The sequence below is a fragment of the Panulirus ornatus genome, chromosome 37, assembly GCF_036320965.1.
Source record: "Panulirus ornatus isolate Po-2019 chromosome 37, ASM3632096v1, whole genome shotgun sequence".
Taxonomy (NCBI): Eukaryota; Metazoa; Arthropoda; class Malacostraca; order Decapoda; family Palinuridae; genus Panulirus; species Panulirus ornatus.
In genome coordinates, this window is record NC_092260.1 from 14716729 (window position 1) to 14744556 (window position 27828).

General features: G+C 39.6%; 1 protein-coding gene across 3 annotated transcripts in view; it reads left to right on the forward strand.

The window, feature by feature from the left end:
* The window catches only part of LOC139760517 (inactive hydroxysteroid dehydrogenase-like protein 1), a 75713-nt gene that overhangs the window by 13669 nt on the left and 34216 nt on the right, over nucleotides 1-27828 (forward strand). For all 3 annotated transcript variants that reach the window (XM_071683814.1, XM_071683813.1, XM_071683815.1), the window contains exons 3-8: nucleotides 5412-5534; nucleotides 13971-14081; nucleotides 19092-19312; nucleotides 19592-19721; nucleotides 23558-23655; nucleotides 23759-23856. In XM_071683814.1, the coding sequence (XP_071539915.1) occupies nucleotides 5412-5534; nucleotides 13971-14081; nucleotides 19092-19312; nucleotides 19592-19721; nucleotides 23558-23655; nucleotides 23759-23856 (781 nt within the window). The remainder of the gene's footprint in view (nucleotides 1-5411; nucleotides 5535-13970; nucleotides 14082-19091; nucleotides 19313-19591; nucleotides 19722-23557; nucleotides 23656-23758; nucleotides 23857-27828) is intronic.

The following is a 27828-nucleotide window of genomic DNA, read 5'->3' on the forward strand; positions in this document are numbered from 1 at the left end:
TGATCCAAGCTGTTGCAGAAACAGGATAGCAAAGCATAGTGCATGTACCACTCACCTCTCTTTCCAGCTCAATTACTGGCATGAGAAAAAAAAAGATGAGAGGACACTGTGAAGTATAGGAAAAGCATCATACATTGAAAACTTTATTGGAAAAAGTGAATGGAAAATGTTCCCTTCCATTTTTGTTGCTCATTTCACCTAGTAAGAAGAGTTGTCATAAGTTCTGTTGTAGCTGCTTTTGCATTGAATAATCCCATATTTTCTTTAATTTACATGATCCATACTACTGTCACTGTAATTACTCCTGTACAGTAAGTTATAGATACAGTGTTCAAATCATGCTCTGAAAGTCACAGTATTCACTAAAACCTTGCAAGTTTTGCGGCATGAAATCACTCAATATCCAAATCTGTAGCAGTATGGAGTTGAACTAAGCTTTTATCAGAATCAACAGAATCTTTGAAAACTTTTCTCAACCTTTCCTAACATATGAGAGTTGTAGTTTACCATGTTTATTTATCTGTTCCTGGAGATTGCATGAAAGTGCTGCATGGGGGATGCTGGTTGTTGGCATGAAGAACGGCTCATTGTGGTGTTTGTTTGCCTTTGAGGGCAGAAAGTTGATACACATATTCAAAGTGATCAACTTCGATGATATCTTCACAGCTTTTATCTCTTACCACCTCCTTGTGATCATATGTGTCTCATCACACTTGAAGTGCAGCATCTAGGTATTCAAATTCACTATAGCACTAGACTGTAGGCATTGTATTATCAGGTAAGTGATGTGACAGGAGGAAGGAAGCTAATATCTGTCATACCTCAAAACTTTTTGAATCTTTAACAAAAATAATATTCTTCAGTAACAAATGATTACTTGCTTCCCCTTTTTTTTCTCAAGAAACAGAATGTAAATCCATTTGGATGTTTCTGTCCTTTAGAAATGCTATTCCATCTTTATAAAAAGAAATAAAGGTGTTACAATCTGTCAGAAAGGTACTTATTTGTACATAAGTGTATTAACACTAGTTATTTCATCTATCCCAGTGTTTTCATCTCAAAATTTGTTATGGATGGCTACAACCATTGGCGACGGAAACAGTGGTATATGTCATCCAAAATAAGGAAATTTAGCTGATACAGAATACCCATGCCAACCAAAGGTTTGTGCTTTTGAAATTTCCATGGTTGGCAGGTTGGAAGATGGAATGTTAGAGGGGAGTACCACTTGAGAAACATACCTGAACTCTTCAGAGTTAGAATTAAGCATATTTTACTTAAAAGTGTGATTCTTCAAAAGTACAAGAAAATGATATTCAAAACTTTAATATGGTGGCATTATGTACTCTTACAAAACAGCCAGCAAGCTGTACAGAAGGCTAACCTTGATACTTACCCAAGCAACACAGCTTGGTTATGATGCCCCTCCTGCCTATCCTTAGAAATGACAGTCTGCTGGTAGGGATGGGCCACAAGCAGTTCCAGAGCCACATTACGTTCACCCAGTATGAGGGAAAAACTTTGGTGATGCCTTGAAAAACTTTGGATGATCTTAAACTTAATTTTTTATGTTGGAAGTTCCAGTCACGAACAAAAGCCCAAATCAACGCCAGGTTAATGAAAGGGAAAAAGAAGAGACAAGGAGGACTATTTATAAATTTTGGAGGAGGTGAAAAACCTATCATAAGATTTTATAAAGTGCCAAGTCTTAGTTATTGGGAAGACAAGAGGGTAGAGAATTCCAGAGCTTTGAGGTGAAGGGAAGAAAACAGCCCACCCTTGAGATGCCAACAGCCACACAGTGATCATGTAAACCAATAGCTTGCCAAGTATTTTGTGGTCTAGCTGATGGTTAGGGGCTCACAAGCAACCAGTTTATGGGAGCAGAGACCAAAGTGATACCTACAGAAGAGGTGAAGTGACCCAACATTGCGACCTAAGTTGGTCGGGTTCTGAGGTAGCCCGGGAGAATGGTATACATTATTCTAGTGGTGTGTATATTCAAAAATGCGATGGGCAAGGGCCTCTGTAATGTCAAAATATTTTAATTGATAGGTGGTTCAGAATAAACCTGCAACTCTTACGATGACTCCCAGCACCTACTATGCAAGTCATCATGTGATAACTGCCAGCATGTACTATGCAAGTCATCATAAGATGACTGCCAGAGTTTAAGGGCTAAGTGTCGTTTCCCATTTTTTTTTCTAAATCATGAGCATTAAGAGGAAGCAGACAACAACATCGGAAGTTTCCATCATGAACATTAGGAGGAAGCTGACAACAACTCACGAAGATATTGTTGCTAATATTAATGCCACAGACGCTGAAAATGTTGACATATATTCTGTGGAGAAAATATCAGAAGAAAGATATGATCAAATGAGTGAGGAAAAGAATAGTCCTAACCACAAGATCATTGTAGGGCAGGTGTATAATGGATGATATGGAATCTCTGATTACAATGTTAAACATCAAATGTTAGGGATAAGGAACTTCTTGCCTTCAGAAAAAAAATTTCAGACATTGCCAGACTAATTGAATAGAGGAGGCAGTAAATCTTGATTAATTTTACCATATCAAAAATTTATTTTTATTTATTTTGAAAATTGTTTCTGAACAGTGTATTTTCTACGTGATATATATGTTTTTAGTTTTTTTGTTTTCATGGGATTTATTTTCAGTTTATAGTGATTTTTACATGATTCCGAATGCAGTAGTGATGCTCTCGGAACGATTTTGGTCACTTATCAGAGCTATTGAACCACTTCTTGTACAGTTTCTCATAGTTTGTAGAATATCATTATTTTTCATACGTAGATACATAGCTTTCTTTTTCATGAAAACATAATTTTCATGCCAGATTGTTTTCCTACTGCACGAGTATTGCTTCATTTATGCTCTTAGAATACTCTTGGCCTCTTATTGTAGGAACTATGCCACATCATACACTATTTTTTAATGATTCTGTTATTTTTTATATTCAGTTTTCAAAAAGCCATTATTTTCTTTATTTTGAGGTCTTTTGTTATTGAAATTTAGTTGAACTTACTTACAATACAGTTTCATTTCTTGAGATGAAATCAACATTAGTAAAGAATGGAACTCCAGAATCCATATATGCAGCACATGGGTTAATCATTTTGCCATGTCAGGAGGATATGTTCGCTCACACATTTATTCCTGTTAATAATAGCAATCAAACTTACCATGCTGCTTCAGAAAAATGTTTCCCTCTTTTGCAACGAGTGGAAAGATCTACATTGTACAAAAGGACATCACAACACTGTATATGCTGACATCTTTGAGTAACACTGCATGCAATAGCTATACAGATGGCAATTAACTGGCCTTGAGCAAAATGAGTTGATCTCTTACTTTATTTTGAGGTTTATTTTAGTGATGTATGTTATATCATGCAGATGTATTCAGTATTAAGGTCTCTACCCTCTGACATACTGTTATATGTCTGATATTACATAATTAGCTGCTAATATGCCTATATATATCAATGTTTACAGTTTTTGTGCTTGTTATTCCTCAGTCAGAGTCCATGTGTACAGTATTTGATCTTGTAATGGTATTTGTAGGCAATTTACAGATATTATTTTGCCCTATGATATTTCATCAGGATGTTTTATATCCTCTTACAAGCATATATGAGCTAGAAGTTATGGAGAAAGTAAACAGCACATTGATAGTGTTATATGTACAGTCCGTCAGCTGAGTTGGTATGCCATGAGTGATAACCATATAACTGCCTTGTCATTTAGCTCTTGTGCTTTGATTGTGACTGATGGTTTATAAGTCAACTATCTATTTAAATACTATGTAGTTGAATAGGTAGTTGAGAAGATGGAGGAAATGCTCTCATACAAAGAGCATGAGACAAAGAAGAATAGCAGCCTCAGCACAGTTCCAAAGATCTGAAGATTTATGAGCCTCTATGTAAAGAAAACAATGTAGCTGAGCTGAGCCATTTCAAGCAAATAAAGACTTGCTTGATAAATTCATTCATTGTCAGAAGCTAAGAAGCTACATAACATGACAGTAATGGGAGAATATGCCAGAACTGACCATGAAGGTGCTGTACACATCCCATTTTTCTTTATGTCTGTTGGTTGGCTTTATGCGATTTATCTTCATACAAGATATTTGCAGATCATAAGACCTACGTAAAGTGAGGGATGGATATATACAGAAATTTAAGAAGTTTTATGATAGGGAATGATAAAGAGATGGAACCCTACAAGTGTGAAACTTGCTCTCCAAACAGTAGGAATAAGTAATTTCACATGTAAATCTGTTAATCAAAGGTCTTTGTTTCATCTAGTACTTGTTTTTATGTTTAATCAGTAACAAAAACGTAACATTGTCTTTCAGGAAAAATTTATTACATTATTGCATTCATTTCTGTCGGTTCAAGACATAGGTGGGACAAAATCATAAGTATCCTTACTACCCTTAACTGCGTATGCTCTATAGGAAGTAAGTAGGGACCCTGTTACACTTACCAGATCATAAGGTGTAGATTATGCTCCAAAATTACCTGGAGATACTTGTTGGCTGGGTTAAGCTTCCCAGCTTACCTTTATTGATTTAGTGACTAAAGAATGCATTATAAGAATGGTTGATTATATGCTTTTTATGTATCTAATGTTGATTCCTTTGATATTTTAGGGGTAATTCTAAACAAGGATTCCTGTACAAGGTAAAAGATATCTTAATTTGATTTATATGCTGAGTTTCCACATTGATTACCAACAGTGTCAAAAACTCTGATCTTAGCAATTGCTGTACATTTGATGTATGGGGGTCCCTTGCCTAACATGGTTTTAAGTACCCACACTTAGAATAATGTGTACAGTTTAGCAACCATGTTAAAAGTTTTAATATCTGTTGTATTTCTGAATTCTAAAATTTTTTCCACACACTGGGGGAGAATCAAGGGGCCATAGGCTGCTTGTAGCCTATCCTGGTAGGCCACCATTGATAAGGAGTGGCTTAAGGAATGTCATTGGCAGGCAGTGTTTCTAGGGTGTGCGTCAAGGTAGTCCTTTGTGTGGTGTAGCTGACAGCCTGCTTTGCGGGAATACGGAGATGTAGCCTCAGGGATGACATACTGGCATCATTTTTTTTTACTTTACAGTTACTCTACATTTTTGTCCTTCATTTCTAAGTAGTTTCGTATTAATTTTTTTTTTTCTTTTTGGATTGTCAAGAGGCACTCCCACTGGACCCCCATTTCCCTTAGGCCTTTTACCTTGCCAACCACAGGGTCTTCCTGGAACATAACCCCAGTGATTGGCAAGAGACTTTTGTGTGTACATGAAGAGTATTCTCATCCTCAAATCAGGACAAGTGTTCTTGTATTCTCATCATCAAATCAAAACAGGTATTCTTCATCCTTTCAGTTGTGACTGGCTGCTCAGATGGGATTGGAAAAGAATATGCAAAAGAGTTGGCGAAGAGGGGCATGAATATTGTCCTCATTTCACGTACTTTGGAAAAGTTACAGAAGGTTTCTTCTGAAATTGGTGAGTAGCAGTGCTGTTAGTACAAGTATACAAATATGGGGAACCAAAATTTTCTGTAATCACTAGATATAAAAGAGAATTTGCTTTTTTTATATTTTGTGCAAGTTTTTAAAATTTTTTCTAGTTGAAAGTTGTAATGTAAACTTTTAGACTAACCCAAGACTGTCAGTGAAGAGCAAGTTACTGATTAGAAAAGTTGCTTGAAATATTTCTGATAGGTTATGGGATTGGGATAAAGAATGATTATCCTAAGAAAAATTGCTTATTTTTATACACTTGCTCCATGTTTTGTAAATGGGAATGAAAATGATTTATAGATTTCTTATTAAAGAAACATCTTAGAATGAGGATGAAATTAAGTTGACAGTCAAGTTGACAGTGCAGAGTATAGGCTCTTGCTCATGTAGAGGTTGGTTTGTAGCCTCACAAAAATGCTAATACCTACTTATTGTGGCACTGCCCAGGACTTCTAGGCTTCATGAGTTGTATTCCGAACTAAATCAATTGTTGTTTAGGTGTAAGTCATAGGTCTTATTGCCCTATTCACGTCATGGATGTTGGCAAGGTTTTGAGTATGGTTTTGGATGAGTTCTGGCCTACTTACAACATATTTCAACAAAGCATGATTATCTTTAACACTTTTCCATGGATGTCACAAAACATTTTCTCCAGAAAACTTACGCTGGCACAGAGTACACCATACACCATATGCATCCAAGGCTTAAAAGAAAATCACTGAAATTCCACTTTTAGGTTTATAGAAATGTATTAAGGTTGGTATCAGCCTTTCTCACGTGTCGTAGAAGGCGAATAAAGGGGACGGGAGGATAGAAACCCTCCCCTCCTTGTATTTTAAGTTTCTAAAATGGGAAACAGAAGAAGGAGTCATGCGGGGAGTGCTCATCCTCCTTGAAGGCTCAGATTGGGGTGTTTAAATGTGTGTGGATGTAACCAAGATGAGAAAAAAGAAGAGATAGGTAGTATGTTTGAGGAAAGGAACCTGGATGTTTTGGCTCTGAGTGAAACGAAGCTCAAGGGTAAAGGGGAAGAGTGGTTTGGGAATGTCTTGGGAGTAAAGTCAGGGGTTAGTGAGAGGACAAGAGCAAGGGAAGGAGTAGCACTACTCCTGAAACAGGAGTGGTGGGAGTATGTGATAGAGTGTAAGAAAGTAAACTCTAGATTGATATGGGTAAAACTGAAAGTTGATGGAGAGAGATGGGTGATTATTGGTGCATATGCACCTGGGCATGAGAAGAAAGGTCATGAGAGGCAAGTGTTTTGGGAGCATCTGAATGAGTGTGTTAGTGGTTTTGATGCACGAGACCAGGTTATAGTGATGGGTGATTTGAATGCAAAGGTGAGTAGTGTGGCAGTTGAGGGAATAATTGGTATACATGGGGTGTTCAGTGTTGTAAATGGAAATGGTGAAGAGCTTGTAGATTTATGTGCTGAAAAAGGACTGGTGATTGGGAATACCTGGTTTAAAAAGAGATATACAGAAGTATATGTATGTAAGTAGGAGAGATGGCCAGAGAGCATTATTGGGTTATGTGTTAATTGATAGGTGCACGAAAGAGAGACTTTTGGATGTTAATGTGCTGAGAGGTGCAACTGGAGGGATGTCTGATCATTATCTTGTGGAGGCGAAGGTGAAGATTTGTATGGGTTTTCAGGAAAGAAGAGAGAATGTTGCGGTGAAGAGAATGGTGAGAGTAAGTGAGCTTGGGAAGGAGAGTTGTGTGAGGAAGTACCAGGAGAGACTGAGTACAGAATGGAAAAATGTGAAAACAAAGGAGGTAAGGGGAGTGGGGGAGGAATGGAATGTATTTAGGGAATCAATGATGGCTTGCGCAAAAGATGCTTGTGGCATGAGAAGCGTTGGAGGTGGGCAGATTAGAAAGGGTAGTGAGTGGTGGGTTGAAGAAGTAAGATTATTAGTGAAAGAGAAGAGAGAGGCATTTGGATGATTTTTGCTGGGGAATAATGCAAAAGAGTGGGAGATGTATAAATGAAAGAGGCAGGAGGTTAAGAGAAAGGTGCAAGAGGTGAAAAAGAGGGCAAATGAGAGATGGGGTGAGAGAGTATCATTAAATTTTAGGGAGAATAAAAAGATGTTTTGGAAGGAGGTAAATAAAGTGCATAAGACAAGGGAACAAATTGGAACTTCAGTGAAGGGGGCTAACAGGGAGGTAATAACAAGTAGTGGTGATGTGAGGAGATGGAGTGAGTATTTTGAAGGTTTGTTGAATGTGTTTGATGATAGAGTGGCAGATATAGGGTGTTTTGGTCGAGGTGGTGTGCAAAGTGATTTGGTAAACAGAGAAGAGGTAGTAAAAGCATTGCGGAAGATGACAGCCGGCAAGGCAGCAGGTTTGGATGGTATTGCAGTGGAATTTATTAAAAAAGGGGGTGACTGTATTGTTGACTGGTTGTTAAGGTTATTTAATGTATGTATGACTCATGGTGAGGTGCCTGAGGATTGGCGGAATGCTTGCATAGTGTCATCGTACAAAGGCAAAGGGGATAAGAGTGAGTGCTCAAATTACAGAGGTATAAGTTTGTTGAGTATTCCTGGGAATTTATATGGGAGGGTAGTGAATGAGAGGGTGAAGGCATGTACAGAGCATCAGATTGGGGAAGGGCAGTGTGGTTTCAGAAGTGGTAGAGGATGTGTGGCTCAGGTGTTTGCTTTGAAGAATGTATGTGAGAAATACTTAGAAAAGCAAATGGATTTGTATGTAGCATTTATGGATCTGGAGAAGGCATATGATAGAGTTGATAGAGATGCTCTGTGGAAGGTATTAAGAATATATGGTGTGGGAGGCAAGTCGTTAGAAGCAGTGAAAAGTTTTTATCGAGGCTGTAAGGCACGTGTACGTGTAGGAAGAGAGGAAAGTGATTGGTTCTCAGTGAATGTAGGTTTATGGCAGGGGTGTGTGATGTCTCCATGGTTGTTTAATTTGTTTATGGATAGGGTTGTTAGGGAGGTGAATGCAAGAGTTTTGGAAAGAGGGGCAAGTATGCAGTCTGTTGTGGATGAGAGAGCTTGGGAAGTGAGTCAGTTGCTGTTCATTGATGATACAGCGCTGGTGGCTGATTCATGTGAGAAACTGCAGAAGCTGGTGACTGAGTTTGGTAAAGTGTGTGAAAGAAGAAAGTTGAGTAAATGCGAATAAGAGCAAGGTTATTAGGTACAGTAGGGTTAAGGGTCAAGTAAACAGGGAGGTAAGTTTGAATGGAGAAAAACTGGAGGAAGTAAAGTGTTTTAGATATGTGGGAGTGGATCTGGCAGCAGATGGAACCATGGAAGCGGAAGTGAATCATAGGGTGGGGGAGGGGGTGAAAATCCTGGGAGCCTTGAAGAATGTGTGGAAGTCGAGAACATTATCTCGGAAAGCAAAAATGGGTATGTTTGAAGGAATAGTGGTTCCAACAATGTTGTATGGTTGCGAGGCGTGGGCTATGGATAGAGTTGTGCGCAGGAGGATGGATGTGCTGGAAATGAGATGTTTGAGGACAATATGTGGTGTGAGGTGGTTTGATCGAGTAAGTAATGTAAGGGTAAGAGAGATGTGTGGAAATAAAAAGAGCGTGGTTGAGAGAGCAGAAGAGGGTGTTTTGAAATGGTTTGGGCACATGGAGAGAATGAGTGAGGAAAGATTGACCAAGAGGATATATGTGTCGGAGGTGGAGGGAACGAGGATAAGTGGGAGACCAAATTGGAGGTGGAAAGATGGAGTGAAAAAGATTTTGAGTGATCGGGGCCTGAACATGCAGGAGGGTGAAAGGCGGGCAAGGAATAGAGTGAATTGGATCGGTGTGGTATACCGGGGTCAACGTGCTGTCAATGGATTGAATCAGGGCATGTAAAGGGTCTGGGGTAAACCATGGAAAGTTCTGTGGGGCCTGGATGCGAAAAGGGAGCTGTGGTTTCGGGCATTATTGCATGACAGCCAGAGACTGAGTGTGAATGAATGGGGCCTTTGTTGTCTTTTCCTAGCGTTACCTCGCACACATGAGGGGGGGGATGTTATTCCATGTGTGGTGAGGTGGCAATGGGAATGAATAAACGCAGTGTGAATTGTGTGCATGTGTATATATGTAGGTGTCTGTGTGTGTATATATATGTGTACATTGAGATGTATAGGTATGTATATTTGCATGTGTGGACGTGTATGTACATACATGTGTATAGGGGTTGGTTGGGCCATTCTTTCGTCTTTCCCTGCGCTACCTGGCAAACAGATAGAAATAGATAGAATATTATTTTATTTATTTTATTTTGCTTTGTCGCTGTCTCCCACGTTTGCGAGGTAGTGCAAGGAAACAGACGAAAGAAATGGCTAAACCCACCCCCATACACGTGTATATACACACACGTCCACACACGCAAATATACATACCTATACATCTCAATGTACACATATATATACACACACAGACATATACATATATACCCATGCACACAATTCACACTGTCTGCCTTTATTCATTCCCATCGCCACCTCGCCACACATGGAATACCGTCCCCCTCCCCCGTCATGTGTGCGGGGTAGTGCTAGGAAAAGACAACAAAGGCCTCATTCGTTCACGATCAGTCTCTAGCTGTCATGCAATAATGCCCGAAACCACAGCTCCCTTTCCACATCCAGGCCCCACACAGCTTTCCATGGTTTACCCCAGACGCTTCACATGCCCTGATTCAATCCACTGACAGCACGTCAACCCCGGTATACCACATCGATCCAATTCACTCTATTCCTTGCCCGCCTTTCAATATATATATTGAGAGGGCTTGCTTGGGAAGCGAGTCAGTTGTTGTTCGCTGATGATACAGTGCTGGTGGCTGATTCATGTGAGAAACTGCAGAAGCTGGTGACTAAGTTTGGTAAAGTGTGTGAAAGAAGAAAGCAGAGAGTAAATGTGAATAAGAGCATGGTTATTAGGTACTTTAGGGTTGGGGGACAAGTCAATTGGGAGGTAAGTTTGATTGGAGAAAAACTGGAGGAAGTGAAGTGTTTTAGATATCTGGGAGTGGATTTGGCAGCAGATGGAACGATGGAAGCGGAAGTGAGTCACTGAGGGGGAGGGGGAGGGGGTGAAGGTTTTAGGAGCGTTGAAGAATGTGTGGAAGGCGAGAACATTATATCAGAAAGCAAAAATGGATATGTTTGAAGGAATAGTGATTTCAACAATGTTATATGGTTGAGAGGCATGGGCTATAGATAGGGTTGTGCAGAGGAGGGTAGATGTGTTGAAATGAGATGTTTGAGGACCATATGTAGTGTGAGGTGGCTTCATCGAGTAAGTAATGAAAGAGTAAGAGATATGTGTGGTAATAAAAAGAGTGTGATAGAGCAGAAGAGGGTGTATTGAAATGGTTTAGTCACATGGAGAGAATGAGTGAGGAAAGATTAACAAAGAGGATATGTGTGTCAGAGGTGGAGGGAACGAGAAGTGGGAGACCAAGTTGTTGGTGGAAGAATGGGGTGTAAAAGATTTTGAGCAATCGGGGCCTGAATATACAGGAGGGTGAAATCGTGCAAGGAATAGAGTGAATTGGAACAATGTGGTATACCGGGATCAACATTCTGTCAGTGGATTGAACCAGGGCATGTGAAGTGTCTGGGGTAAATCATCCAGGACCCGCAGACCTTTCCATGGTTTACACCAAACACTTCACATGCCCTGGTTCAATCCTGAAAGGCGTGGAAGGAATAGAGTGAATTGGAACAATGTGGTGTAGTGGGTTGATGTGCTGTCAGGTTAGAAATAGAGTGAATTGGAATGATGTGGTATACCGGAGTTGACGTGGTGTTGATGGATATTGACAGGACATCAACCCCAGTATACCACATCATTCCAATTCACTCTATTCCTTGCATGCCTTTCACCCTCCTGTATGTTCAGGCCTCGATCACTCAAAATCTTTTTCACTCCATCCTTCCACTTCCAATTTGGTCTCCCACTTCTCCTTCCCTCCACCTCTGACACATATATCCTCTTTGTCAATCTTTTCTCACTCATTCTCTCCATGTGTCCAAACCATTTCAACACACCCTCTTCTGCTCTCTCAATCACACTCTTTTTATTACCACACATCTCTCTTGCCCTTTCATTACTTACTCAATCAAACCACCTCACACCACATATTGTCCTTAGATATTTCATATACAACACATCCACTCTCCTACGTGCAACTCTATCTATAGCCCATGCCTCTCAACCATAAAACATTGTTGGAACCACTATTCCTTCAAACTTACCCATTTTTGCTCTCCGAGATAATGTTCTCACTTTCCACACATTCTTCAACGCTCCCAGAACTTTGCTCCCTCCCTCAACCTGTGACTCACTTCTGCTTCCATGGATCCATCCACTGCTAAGTCCACTCCCAGATATCTAAAACATATTTTTTTTTTTTTTTCATACATATTCGCCATTTCGTGTTAGAGGAAATATTCTCACTTGGCCCCTTTCTCTGTTCCTTCATTTGGTAAAGGAAAAACTGGAGGGAAGGATATCCAGCCATTATTGCTCCTAACAGAGAAGTGAGTGGTCAAATCCTATCAGGCTTACATTACCAGCAGATAGCATTTTACAGAACCTTGCTGTACAAACACTTAGTGTTATGAATGCGAATATAGTGCATATGAATGCGCTTTATTGTAGAAAACATAATACCTTCCAACTGTCAGGATTTGAACCCAGGACCTTTTTTGTGGTGATCTGGAATGCTGTTTTACCAGTAAAGATGTAAACATTGGCTAGATTAGCAAAACAATAGCTGAGAGGAGCTATTGGCACTACCATTCATTAGGCAGGGATGACCACAAAAATGCAATTGCTGGATACTCTCGTGAAAATGATCATCCTGTAAACCTTAACAACCCAGTCTCACTGTACCCCTCTTCTGATTATGCTACCTGTAACATCATTGAATTTGTCTTCATTGCTAATACTAAGAACTTTAATTCATTCTCATGTTACCTTAAAGTACATCGTATTATCAGCCAAATCATTATGAAAGAATTATCAATAAGCAAAAACCTTAGAAAAACAGTTGAACACATCTTGTTACCACGCTGCTCCTCCCCAATCTGATGCTCTGTACATACCTCCACCCTCTCAGTCAATACCTTCCCATACTGTTTCCCAAGAATACTCAATAAACCTATGCTTATGTAGTTTGAACACTCACCCTTATCCCCTTTACCTTTATACAGTAGCACCATACATGCTTTCCTCCAATCCTTAGGCACTTCACCATGATCCATGCATACATTGAATATCCTTACCAACCAATCACCCTCTTTCTTAATAAGTTCATCTGCAATACCATCCAATCACATCACCCTGCCAGATTTCATCTTCCACAAGGCTTTCACCTCTTCTTCTATTATCACCAGACCACTCTCCCTGACTCTCTCACGTCACATACCTCCATTTAAAACATCCTTTCATTCTCCCTGAAGTTTTCTGATACTCTCACTCTTTCATTTTCCCTCTTTTTCAACCTGTGCACCTTCTTCACCTCCTGCTGCTTTCTCTTACACGTCTCCCAATCATTTGCACTCCTTTCTTGTAAGTACCATTCAAATGCCTCTCTTTTCTCTTTCACTAGAAACTTTACTTCCTCCCATTATTCACTACCCTTTTTAATCATCCCACCTCCCACCTTTTGCATACCACATGCATCTCTTGCACATGCCATCACTGTTTCCCTAAGTACCTCCCATTCCTCACCCTCTCTCCTCAGTTTATTGTGCACTCATTCTCTCATAGTATTTCTTCGCACAAGTCTCTTTTCCAAGTTCTTTTACTCTCACCATCCTCTTCTCCCTGATTTTGTCTCCTCTTTTTCAAAAACCTCTACAAATCTTCATCCTCATCCATAAGATACTAATCAGAGATCCCACCAGCTGCCCCTCTTAGCAGAAGTCTCTTTTACACACCCATGAATTAATACATAATCTGATAATGTCCATTGACCATCTCTTCCACTCACATATGTCTCTCTTTTAAAACCTGGTATTCCCAATCACCAGTCTTTTTTCAACACAACTCCACAAGCTCTTCACCATTGCCATTCATAACACTGAGTACCCCATGTGCACCAGTTATGCTCTCAACTGCCTCTCACATTATAACACACACTCCCACAACTCCTGTTTTAGTAGTGCTACTCCTTCCTTAGCTCTTGTCCTGTCACCAACCCGACGTTACTCAAAAGACGTTTCCAAAACATTCCTTACTTGTACACTTAAGCTTCATTTCACTAAGAGCCAGAATATCCAGGTTTCTTCCCTCAAACATACGACCTATCTCTATTCTCATCTTGATTACATCCACACACATTCAGACACCCCAGTCTGAGCCTTCTCTTCCCTCTTTTAGAAATTGAAAGACGTATTGATATTTATTTATGCATTTCAGTACAAGAGTATGGAGTTGAAACTGAAGTTGTGCAAGTGGATTTCATTGATGGACGGCCAATTTATGAAGACATAGGAAAACACTTACAAGATAAGGAAATTGGAATCTTAGGTAAGCCTCATGTTTCCTTTGTTTTATGATTTGTACTTTATGGTGGATGTAGAAATTTACACAGCTTGCTCATAAATGTGAAACATTGGATTCATTATCTATATATTATCATTACTGTTCTTAATTCCTTGTTTGATTAAATGGATCAGGTACATACGTCCTTTAAATTACCTCCATACTCATGTGATGCTTTTTAGTTTTTACTTTATGTACATATTGTTGATTGATTGAGACCAGTGCTCCCATTCACACTGCCTCTTTATACAAAATGCATCACACAACATGATTTAACATGATTTTGCAAAATAAGGTAAACTGTATAGTGGAGCGTGCACATGTGTCATTTCATTTATGTCATAAATGTACTATGTGAGTGATAAGTTGTACCTCTTAGGGATTTTGTTTGTTTTCTATTTAATAAAGCTTTTCTGAAAACTCCAGTCTTCTCAAGTATGATGTTCCCAATGAATTTAGTCAGATTGATGGCAAGTATGTATATGTATATCCCATATGACTTTTGACACTTCATAATTTACTGGCCAAAGTATACACTAGTCATACAATCAGTATTCCCTATTGTAATCCTTGTTTATATATCACATCATACACTCGATGTTTAGTCTTGCCAAAAATCCTTTATTTGTGACATATGTATAAATCTACCACTTATATAAGTCTAACACAATTTTTGAGAGAAAATAGAGTAACATTTGAGAATTGAATTCCATAGTGTGTAAATTTCTATGGCAAGGAGTGATGTTTTTATGGTGTTGTGATTTATTTTTTGCGTATGATTCCATACCAGAATAGTTTTAGCACAAATTTAAGATAGTACTAGTTTGACTGTGTAAGTTCTCTTACATTACATCCAGTGTAATCACAGTATTCTGTGATACAATGCTCCACATTGCATCTTATAAAGGTGTCTGAGATGAAAAATACCATCCTTTAAGAATCCTTTCAATGGCATGTTATCATCATAATGACAGAAATGCTAACATTAGTTTGATTAATCAAAACTTGGTTCCCACCAGTCCTTCCTTCATTGCTATTAGAAAAAGCCAATTGAAATTTCTGTTTTCTTGCATTTTTGCTTTCTCTTTCTTGCAAATTTAAAATTATTCATGGAGAATTGGCACCTGCCATCATCATCTGAGACCATGATTCATATTAGATCATATTGTACGCCTGTAAAAGAGTAATAGAACATTGCCATTTGGCGACTTTTGGACAGTGTTTAGGGCTGGTTTCCCTTGAACAGTCTCCCACCAGGCAACTATCAATTTTATGTGAAGTGTGTGTGTGTGTGTGTGTGTATTCATGTCAGTCTGGGGTGAAAAGAGGGATTGAAGACATCTGTGGAGATGCAGACCTTCTATTCTTGGTGAATCAGAGTTCCAATTTTTTAATGCAGAGCTGCATGTTTGATTTCAATACTGTGTGTCAGGGTTTTGTGATGTGATTGTGAGGTTCTCTGCATGTTGAAGAACTTTCATGTTGAGGCACTGGAAGGTTGTGTAGGAAGATACTGAAGAGAGTTGGAGAAATAACTGCAAAGATTCTTTCTTTTCTTTCATCCTTGTTCACTGTTTTATGCATTAACATGATGGCACCACAAACAGAAGAAAAAGCCTCACTTGCCCACATCCATTCGTTGGCTATCATGTGTAATGCACCAAAACCAAAATCCCTGATCCACTGAGAGGCTCCACAGACTTTTCCATAGTTTCCCTCCATTGCTTCATATACTCTGGTTCAGCCCACTGACAGCAGTTGCCCCCTTGTATGCCACATTACTCCAATTCATTCCGTCCCATGTATGCCTGACCCCTTCCTGTATGTTCAGGCCCCAAGCACTTAAAGCCTTTTCCACTCCATCCTCTCATCTTCCATTCAAACTCCCCTTTTTCCTTCTTCACTCCACATCTGATGCATATATTCTCTTTGTCAACCTCTACTTGCACATTCTCTCTTGTGTCCAAACTCTTTCAGGACACCCTATTTAAGTATCTCAACCATACTCTTTTTATGTCCAAACACCTCTCTTCCTTTGATATTACTTTCGCATTCAACCTTCTTCACACCACATATGGCCTTAAATGCTTATTTCCAAGGGGGCAAACAGGGAGGTAATAATAAGTAGTGGTGCAGTTAGAAGGAGATGGAGTGATTATTTTGAAGGTTTGTTGAATGTGTTTAATGATAGAGTGGCAGATATAGGATGTTTTGGTTGAGGTGGTGTGCGAAGTGAGAGGTTCAGGGAGAATGGTTTGGTAAACAGAGAAGAGGTAATGAAAGCTTTGTGGAAGATGAACGCTGGTAAGGTGGCAGGTTTGGATGGTATTACAGTGGAATGTATAAAAAAAGGGGGTGACTGTGTTGTTGATTGGTTGATAAGGATATTCATTGTTTGTATGGTTCATGGTGAAGTACCTGAGGATTGGCAGAATGCATGTATATTGCCACTGTACAAAGGCAAAGGGGATAAAGGTGAGTGTTCAATTTACACAGGTATAAGTTTGTTGAGTATTCCTTGGAAATTATATGGGAGGGTTTTGATTGAGAGGGTAAAGGCATGTACAGAGCATCAGATTGGGGAAGAGCAATGTGGCTTCAGAAGTGGTAGAGGATGCATGGATCAAGTTTTTGGTTTGAAGAATGTATGTGAGAAATATTTAGAAAAACAGCTGGATTTTTATGTAGCATTTATGGATGTGAAGGCATATGATAGGGTTGATAGAGATGCTTTGTGGAAGGTATTAAGAATGTATGGTGTGGGAAGTAAGTTGCTAGAAGCAGTGAAAAGGTTTTACGAAGGATGTAAGGCATGTTTACGAGTAGGAAGAGAGGAAAGTGATTGGTTCTCAGTGAATGTCGGTTTGCGGCAGGGGTGCGTGATGTCTCCATGGTTTTTTAATTTATTTATGGATGGGGGTGTTTGCGAGGTGAATGCAAGAGTTTTAGAGAGAGGGGCAAGTGTGCAGTCTGCTGTGGATGAGAAGGCTTGGGAAGTGATTCAGTTGTTCACTGATGATACAGCACTGGTGGCTGATTCGGGTGAGAAACTGCAGAAGCTGGTAACTTAGTTTGGTAAAGTGTGTGAAAGAAGAAAGCTGAGAGTAAATGTGAATAAGAGCAAGGTTATTAGGTACAGTAGGGTTGAGGGACAAGTCAATTGGGAGGTAAGTTTGAATGGAGAAAAACTGGAGGAAGTGAAGTGTTTTAGATATCTGGGAGTGGATGGAACCATGGAAGCGGAAGTGAGTCTCAGGGTGGGGAAGGGGGTGAAAGTTTTGGGAGCGTTGAAAAATGTGTGGAAGGCGAGAACATTATCTCAGAAATCAAAAATGGGTATGTTTGAAGGAATTTATGGTTCCAACAGTGTTATATGGTTGCGAGGTGTGGGCTATAGATAGGGTTGTGCGGAGAAGGATGGATGTGTTGGAAATGAGATGTTTGAGGACAATATGTGGTGAGATGGTTTGATTAAGTAATGAAAGGGTAAGAGAGATGTGTGGTAATAAAAAGAGTGTGGTTGAGAGAGCAGAAGAGGGTGTATTGAAATGGTTTGGTCACATGGAGAGAATGAGTGAGGAAAGATTGACAAAGAGGATATATGTGTCAGAGGTGGAGGGAACGAGAAGTGGGAGACTAAATTGGAGGTGGAAGGACGGGGCCTGAACATGCAGGACGGTGAAAGGCGTGCAAGGAATAGAGTGAATTGGAACGATGTGGTATACTGGGGTCGACATGCTGTCATTGGATTGAACTAGGGCATGTGAAGCGTCTGGGGTAAACCATGGAAAGTTTTGTGGGGCCTGGATGTGGAAAGGGAGCTGTGGTTTCGGTGCATTATACATGATAGCTAGAGACTGAGTGTGAATGAATGTGGCCTTTGTTTTATTTACCTAGTGCTACCTCGCGTGCGTGTGGGGGAAGGGGGTTGTCATTTCATGTGTGGCGGGTTGGCGATGGGAATGGATGGAGGCACATGTGTATATATGTATATGTCTTTGTATGTATATGTATGTATATGTTGAAATGTATAGGTATGTATATGTGTATGTGTGTGGACGTGTATGTATATACATGTGTATGTGGGTGGGTTGGGCCATTCTTTCGTCTGTTTCCTTGTGCTACCTTGCTAACGCAGGAGACAGTGACAAAGTATAATAAGTGAATAGATAAATATTAATATTATCAGTATTATAATAACATATTATTTCTTTCTTTCTTTCATACTATTTGCCATTTCCCGCTTTAGCGAGGTAGCGTTAAGAACAGAGGACTGGGCCTTTGAGGGCATATCCTCACCTGGTCCCCTTCTCTGTTCCTTCTTTTGGAAAATTAAAAAAAACGAGAGTGAAGGATTTCCAGCCACCCACTCCCTCCCCTTTTAGTCGCCTTCTACGACACACAGGGAATACGTGGGAAGTATTCTTTCTCCCCCAACCCCAGGGATAATTATTATTATTATGATTATCAATTTTATTATTATTATGTAATATGAGGGTGCATCATCAAGGCTGCACTAGTCAGTTACAGGAAAGAATGGACTCCTTCAGAATGGAGTGTTCTTCAGCGAGATTGTACTCCAGTGATACAACCTTGCTGAAGGTGACTTGTCCCTTGTGGGATAATGGACTAAGAGAAATTCATATTTTGTAGAGATCAGAAGCAGTAAGTGTGAAATTTATAAATGCTGTGATGTTTGAGTTGGTCTGGTCCTCTTCACTATGAATATATCTTTATTTCTTATTCATGAATATATAACACTTTGGGAGGTTTGTGATGATCACAGCACATTCATGAACCAGTGAATATGAATCCAAAAAGTCCTGAATTTTGAAATACATGAATGATGTGCAGTAATTCTGAAATTTCAGTATTTCAGTTGAGATGTGGCTCCAGAGCATAGCAGATTAGTAAGGCTGTCTTGTACATATGTTTTCAGTGTTTTTTGAAAATATTTTTCTCATTCTTTTTAATTAAAAAATGTAAATTTTTCAGTGAACAATGTAGGAGTAATGCTTTCTCACCCCATGGAGTTTGAGCTTGCATCGGAAAAAGATATTTGGAGTCACGTCAACGTAAATGTTGCATCAGTGCCAGCCATGACGAAGCTGATCCTTCCTGGTATGCTGTTAAGAGGCAAGGGGGCAGTAATTAACATTGCTTCCATTGCAGGCTGTTATCCAATACCTCTGATGGGGATATATGCAGCTACCAAGGTATTTGTTTTTTATTATGTAGCATAAACTCTCATTTGTAAATGCTTCTATGATTCACATTAAGAATTGTGAAGCTTCATGAGTTAATGAACTGAGGATATGTTAGCTATATGAATATTCCCTTTGCTACTTTCTTTTTAAGAACTGAAAACAGCCAAGAGTAATTGCTTTGAATGAAGAGTAAAAGCCTAATGTACATATACTTTTATCAGAAAAGGTTTATCAGAATATATACAAGATGAGGCATGTTATTATTACCAGTTTTTATATCTCTTCCAGGCATTTGTGGATTACTTCTCACAGGCCTTGGAATGGGAGTATCGTGGATCAGGTATCACAGTTCAGACCATAACACCTGCATATGTCTCCACCAATATGACTAAATTCTCAGAGCTCATCCACAAACCTAGTAAGTGGCATTTTAATGTATTCAAAGCCCCCTGGTCCTAAAAATGTTCTGGAATGCTTGAAATTATGATAATTCTAGGCATTTTGTCTTGAATAGATAAGTTTTATGATATTGGCTCATTTTCCTCAAGCTATTTTTGCATTGTTATGGCTAAGCTCTAACTTTGAGAAATTTAAGAGCTGACAGTAACAGCTACAATCCTTTCCATACATTTTTCTTCCTCCTTCTTCATATTTTTCTCCATCTTTGGCATTGTATCATCTCTAGAATATATGATTCTATCATAATCTCACTAGAATATGTCAAGACCCATTAACTAATAATAGGCAACACAGACTTGGTAAAAATGGAAAAATCAAAATGGCAGTCATTGATAATGTGCTGGGTGTTTGGTTATGGAGTGTATACCAGTCATGAGCTGAGCTAACAGGAAGCCAAGAGTTAAGCCATAATGGCTTGGCTGTCACCTCATCCCCCTTTTAGATTACTAATATTAATAGAGTAGTTCATAAATATGGCAAAAAATGAGATCTTGAATAGAGAAGCAAATACAAGCAAGGCAGCAGCCAGATAGTTGGACTCCCACATGCAGTGAAGAAGCACAGATTTTACAGTTACCTTATATAGATGAAAGAATATTATGAGCTTGTTAAGTTGCTAAAGATAATAGAATAGTAGATAAAAGATGGTGAACAATTAGATGTAAGATAAATAAACAAATGAGGGCTAGACAGCAGACAGACGGTGGGCTTTCATTCCTTCCCAGAAACTTTCATGTTCTTGCTCTGCCCTTTGCAAACACTTTCTTCCTCATCTGCTTGAATTGAAAATTATGATGTATACAAGCTTTTTTCTTCGTCAGTTGCCATGTATCATGTATATCATACATTAGTGGGTGCATTTGTTTGGCGTCACACCTTCATGACGTACAGAAACCTTCCATAGTAACTTGTGAGGAGCTGTGATAAGACATTTTTCATGTTTTGCTGGTTGGCTTTTAGTGACATTTGAGTAATTGGTAGAAGCAAAAATAATCTGGGATTGAAAATGATGGAAGGAACCACTTGAGTGCCATGTGATGTTCTGAGCAACTGCTATATAATGCATCATTTTGAGGATCATAGTAGTGAAAAGGTTATTATTTGTAGTTTGGCAGGCTTTGTTTTTTCATGACTTGAAATAAATGCTTATTCTTTTTAAATACACACTGAGACTATTTTCTGTCTAGCTCATATGTTTATTTTTTTGCTGTTTTGTTCAGTGTTTCACATGTTATTATGCTAATCTTTTTGATACAACTTTTGCTTTCAAGACAGGTCCTCTAAAGATATCAATTTACAGTTAAACAAGAAAGTGTTTATTTCATTTTTTTATGTTTGACGAAGTGCTTATTTGTTACTTCCAAAAATAAATATTTTTTTTTTTTTTTTTATACTTTGTCACTGTCTCCCGCGTTTGCAAGGTAGCGCAAGGAAACAGATGAAAGAAATGGCCCCCCCCCCCCTTACACATGTATATACATACGTCCACACACGCAAATATACATACCTACACAGCTTTCCATGGTTTACCCCAGACGCTTCACATGCCTTGATTCAATCCACTGACAGCACGTCAACCCCGGTACACCACATCGCTCCAATTCATTCTATTCCTTGCACGCCTCTCACCCTCCTGCATGTCAGGCCCCGATCACTCAAAATCTTTTTCACTCCATCTTTCCACCTCCAATTTGGTCTCCCACTTCTCCTCGTTCCCTCCACCTCTGACACATATATCCTCTTGGTCAATCTTTCCTCACTCATTCTCTCCATGTGACGAAACCATTTCAAAACACCCTCTTCTGCTCTCTCAACAACACTCTTTTTATTTCCACACATCTCTCTTACCCTTACATTACTTACTCGATCAAACCACCTCACCCCACACATTGTCCTCAAACATCTCATTTCCAGCACATCCACCCTCTTGCACACATATATTTACAAGTTGTTAGTAAAAGAGAATTGAGTGTTATATGCACTTTACCTAGGCAGAAGTAGCACAGTTGATTGGGAGGAGGTCAAAAGGAAAGAGAGAGGGTTGAAAAAGAGGGCAAATGGGAGCCAGGGTAGGATTGTTTTGGCATACATCAGGAAGTGTAAGAAAATGCTGTAGAAGGAAGATGAACAGTGAGAGGAGAACAAGAGCACAAATGGGAGTGTCTGTGAAGGGAACAGATTGGGAAGTGGAGGCAGGCATTGAAAAGGAGATGGAATGATTATTTAAAGGGTTATTTGTCATGAAGAATGTGTGTGAGAAATACTTGGAAAAACAGAAGGCATTGTGTGTGTCTTTTATGCATCTGGAGAAAGGTGTAATAGGGTTGATGGAAATGTTCTCTGGCACATGTTACAAATGTATGGTATGGGAGGAAAGTTGCAAGAAGCAGTGAAGAATTTTTATCAAGAGCTAGTTATTGTTTGGTGTCGACATGTATTCCTAAGTTTGGGAGTGTGTTTGGGAAAGGAGAAAGTTTAGAATAGATTTAGATAAAGGCATGATAATTAGGTTTGGTATTGGAGAGAGACAGGTAAGTTGATGTGTGAGTTTGAATGGACAAAACTTGGAGGAGGTGAAGTGATTTCGATATCTAAACTGGTATTGGACATGGCAGCGAGTAGAACTGTACATGCTAAAGTGAGTCATAGGGGTGGGTAAGGGGGTGAAGGTCCTAGAAGCACAGAGGAATGTGTAGAAAGAGATATCGCTATCTGAGAGGCTGAAGACAAGTTTGTTTGAAGGTATATTAGCTCTGATGGTGTTTTGTAGATGCAAGTTGAGGTCTTTAGATAAGAATGTATGGAAGAGGGTGAATGTGTTAGAAATGAAATGAGAAAGGAAATGTATAAGGACAATGTGTGGTGTGAGGAGGGTTAATAGAATAATAAAAGATAGGGAAAGAGAAAGGTGTGGTAATAAGAAAAGTATGATTGAGAAAGTTGAAAAGGTTATGCTAAAATGGTTTGGACAAATGGAGAGGATGAGTGAGGAACAATTGACAAGATAATGTATAGGTCAGAAGTGGAGGGAACAAGGAAAGTGAGGAATGGGAGACCAGATTGGAAATGGAAAGATGAAGTGTAAAATGTTTTAAGTGCTCAGGGCATGAACACATGTAAGGGGTGCATGGGATAAAATGAATTGGAGCAATGTGGTATCCAGAGGGCAATGTGCTATCAGTGGACTGAATGAGAGCAGTCAGTGGAATTCATGGAAAGGTCTGAAAGGCCTGGTTATGGAGAGGCGCTATAGTTTCAGAGTATTACATATGATAGAATGTGGATGTGAGTGATTGAGGCCATTTCTTCATCTGTTCATGGCCTTACCTAGCTAACCCAGGAAACAGCAAACTAGTATAGAAAAAGTTTATTAGTCTGTTTATTCATCATTGCCCAAGGATCCCTTTCTTGAAAGCCTTTGGACAGTTGTGCACTCATTCTTCCAATTTCCCTGCATGTTGTAGAGGGTGAATAAAGGGGACAGGGAGGGAATCACTGTCTAGTCAACAAAGGGAACAGTGATCAAGTATGAAATAAAGCAGTACGGCCTGGAACCCTCCCTTCTTGCATTTCATTTTCTATAAGACTGAATCATTACCTCACTAATGTAGCAAATGGTGATCAAGTATAAAGAAAAATCATCATAAATATTGATTTAATGTGAGACTGCTTTTAGCACTTACTGATTTGGATTATTAATGTAATTCCTGTTCCTGTGCATTATATCAGGTGTTTTATTGACGATTCTCTGCAGTAAAGCTTCTCCATTTATTCTAAATATTCTATTTTTCACAGGTGTATTCATCCCAACAGCACCAACGTTTGTTTCAAGTGCCATAAACACTCTTGGTTATGCTCGTCGCTCAAGTGGGTATTGGGCTCATGGCATTCAGGTTAGTACAGAGGTAATATTCCATTGACCTGATGAGTTGAGTAATAGCATTAAAGATCTGCAGTTTGCCCCATATATGCATGATTCCTTGTTCTTTTTTTCAGGTTTACCTGGTGGAAAACTTTCTCAACTCGTGGATCTTTATGTATGGCAATTATATGTGGAATTCACTGCTGCTGCGGAACATGAAAAAAAATCAGGCGTAAGCATAAAGTGCTATTTGTAAAGAACAAATGAGGTATAGTTAAAGAGTGTTAGGTGTATGGATGTATGTAAAGTTCTGTTGCACACAGGTTTCCATATTCTTATCAAGTGTTAACATATTGCATAAAAAATTAACAATTTTATCCACAGTCTAGTGTCAGAGTTAGTGTCTAACATTTAAAAAGCTTATTAGCGGATTATGGTTTAGAATCTTAAAAGTGTAAAAGGGACCATCCATCTATGTTTTTAAGTTATTCTTTTTTTTCATAATAGAAATATTCTTCAGGCCATGTGGTTGTATCTGAACAAGTGTGACAAGCTTTCTTCCCATATAGTTAGACAAATAGAGGTGAAGGGTTTGGACATGGTATTCCTTTTGCAAACAGTATTGAATTACTAGTAATTTTTCCATATTCCATAGTTTCTTTTCTATTTTGTAGTAAGCATACATTTCTCCCCTAACCCTGGAGATAGGGGAGAAAGAATACTTCCCAAGTATTCCCTGCGTGTTGTAGAAGGCGACTAAAAGGGGCAGGAGCTGGGGCTGGAAATCCTCCCCTCCTTTTTTACTTTTCCAAAAGGAGGAACAGAGAATGGGGCCATGTGGGAAGTTTTCCCTCTAAGGCTCAGTCATATGTTCTGGAGTGCTACCTCGCTAAGGCAGGAAATGGCATATATGTATGAAGAAAAAAGGTAAACCATGGAAAGGTCTATGGGGCCTGGATGTCAATAGGGAGCTGTGGTTTCAGTGCATTACACATGACAGTTAGAGACTGAGTGTGAACGAATGTGGCCTTTATTTTCTGTTTTCCTGGTGCTACCTTGCTGAAGCAGGGGGTAGTGATGCTGTTTCCTCTAGTGTGGGTTAGAGCCGGGAATGGATGAAGGCAAGCAAGTATGAATATGTACATGTATATATATATGGGATAGGGGAGAAAGAATACTTCCCACATATTCCCTGCGTGTCGTAGAAGGCGACTAAAAGGGGAGGGAGCGGGGGGCTGGAAATCCTCCCCTCTCGTTTTTTTTTTTTTTAATTTTCCAAAAGAAGGAACAGAGAATTGGGCCAGGTGAGGGTATTCCCTCAAGGCCCAGTCCTCTGTTCTTAACGATACCTCGCTAATGCGGGAAATGGCGAATAGTTTGAAAGAAAGAAAAGAATATATATGTATATGTCTATGTGTATGTATGTATATGTTGATATGTATATGTGCATGTATGGGAGTTTGTGTATATATATGTGTGTATTAGTGGATGCGCCATTCTTTGTTTGTTTCCTGGCGCTACCTCACTGATGCGGGAAACAGGGATTAAGGAAGAGAGGAAAGTGATTGGTTCTCAGTGAATGTAGGTTTGCGGCAGGGGTGTGTGATGTCTCCATGGTTGTTTAATTTGTTTATGGATGGGGTTGTTAGGGAGGTGAATGCAAGAGTTTTGGAAAGAGGGGCAAGTATGAAGTCTGTTGGGGATGAGAGAGCTTGGGAAGTGAGTCAGTTGTTGTTTGCTGATGATACAGTGCTGGTGGCTGATTCATGTGAGAAACTGCAGAAGCTGGTGACTGAGTTTGGTAAAGTGTGTGAAAGAAGAAAGTTAAGAGTAAATGTGAATAAGAGCAAGGTTATTAGGTACAGTAGGGTTGAGGGTCAAGTCAATTGGGAGGTGAGTTTGAATGGAGAAAAACTGGAGGAAGTAAAGTGTTTTAGATATCTGGGAGTGGATCTGGCAGCGGATGGAACCATGGAAGCAGAAGTGGATCATAGGATGGGGGAGGGTGCGAAAATTCTGGGAGCCTTGAAGAATGTGTGGAAGTCGAGAACATTATCTCGGAAAGCAAAAATGGGTATGTTTGAAGGAATAGTGGTTCCAACAATGTTGTATGGTTGCGAGGCGTGGGCTATGGATAGAGTGGTGCGCAGGAGGATGGATGTGCTGGAAATGAGATGTTTGAGGACAATGTGTGGTGTGAGGTGGTTTGATCGAGTAAGTAACGTAAGGGTAAGAGAGATGTGTGGAAATAAAAAGAGCGTGGTTGAGAGAGCAGAAGAGGGTGTTTTGAAATGGTTTGGGCACATGGAGAGAATGAGTGAGGAAAGATTGACAAAGAGGATATATGTGTCGGTGGTGGAGGGAACGAGGAGAAGAGGGAGACCAAATTGGAGGTGGAAGGATGGAGTGAAAAAGATTTTGTGTGATCGGGGCCTGAACATGCAGGAGGGTGAAAGGAGGGCAAGGAATAGAGTGAATTGGAGCGATGTGGTATACCGGGGTTGACGTGCTGTCAGTGGATTGAATCAGGGCATGTGAAGCGTCTGGGGTAAACCATGGAAAGCTGTGTAGGTATGTATATTTGCGTGTGTGGACGTATGTATATACATGTGTATGGGGGTGGGTTGGGCCATTTCTTTCGTCTGTTTCCTTGCGCTACCTCGCAAACGTGGGAGACAGCGACAAAGCAAAAAAAAAAAAAAAAAAAGAAAAGAAAAATAAAAGAAAATGTATATATGCATGTATGGGCGTTTATGTATATAGATATGTTTATATGAGTGGATGGGCCATTCTTCGTCTGTTTCCTGGCACTACCTCGCTAATGCAGGAGACAGCAATAAAGTATAATAAAGAAATTAAAAAATGTATTATAATTTACTGTTTTTACACTTTATTGCCGGCACATACATATACGTATCAACAAGTACACATGTACATACATATACATATATACACATGTACATATTCATACTTGCCTTCATCCATTCCTGGTGCCACCTTACCCCACAGAAAACAGGATTGCTACCCCCTACGTCAGTGAGGTAGAGTTTGAATCTGGGACCCCTGCGTGGCAGGTGGGAGCACTACCACTAGACTATGATCGCCTCAAGTTGTGGTCCCAGGTTTGAGCCTGGCTGTTGGAGGTTTGTATGTTCTATGAAAGTACCCATTCTTATGCACTATATTTGTACTCCTATACCTCCATGTTATACAGTTAGGTTCTGTAAAATGCCATCTGCTGGTTGTGTGAGCCTGATGGGATTTGACCAATGTTGATCCCTGTTGCTCACCATAGCTAGCAGTGGCGCTCTTGCCTGCCATGCAGGGGTCCTGGATTTGAGCTGGCTTTTGGAGGTTTGTATGTTCTGTAAAAGTGTACATTTATATGTACTATATTCATATTCATATACCTTCATGTTGTACTTTTAGGTTCTGTAAAATGCTATCTGTTGGTTGTGTGAGCCTGGTGGGATTTGACCACTGTAAACCCCGTTGCTTACCAACGTGAGATGAAGGGTATTCGATTACTATGTATTCGAATAGTCATTTCCTTATAAGGGGCGGTCATAGCTTAGCAGTAGTGCTCCCACCTGCCATGCATGGGTCCCGGGTTTGAGCATGGCTGTTGGAGGTTTGTATGTTCTATGAAATTGTGCATTCATGTGCACTATATTCGTATTCATATACCTTCGTGTTTTACAGTTAGGTTCTGCAAAATGCTATCTGCTGGTTGTCTGAGCCTGATGAGACTCGACCAATGTAGACTTTCTTGCTCACCAACGTGAGACAAAGGGTATTTTGATGACTTAGTATTCGAAGTCATTTCCGTATTAGAGGTGATCATAGCCTAGCAGTAGTGCTCCCACCTGCCACGTAGGGGGTCCCAGGTTCAAGCCTGGTTTTTGGAGCTTTGTATGTTCTATGAAAGTGCACATTCATATGCACTATATTCGTTTATATATATATATATATATATATATATATATATATATATATATATATATATATATATAGTAAGTGTATGTTCATATATGTATATACAGAGATGCTCCCTGAGTTATGACCATCTGTACATACGACCAGAAAAAGAAATTAGAAATATGTAAATATAAGAATCACACTTGGTCATACGTCTAACAGTGCTAACAACTATGTGTGTATGATAGTGAATGTCAGACGATCTTGGCATTGCGTATCACAGTAT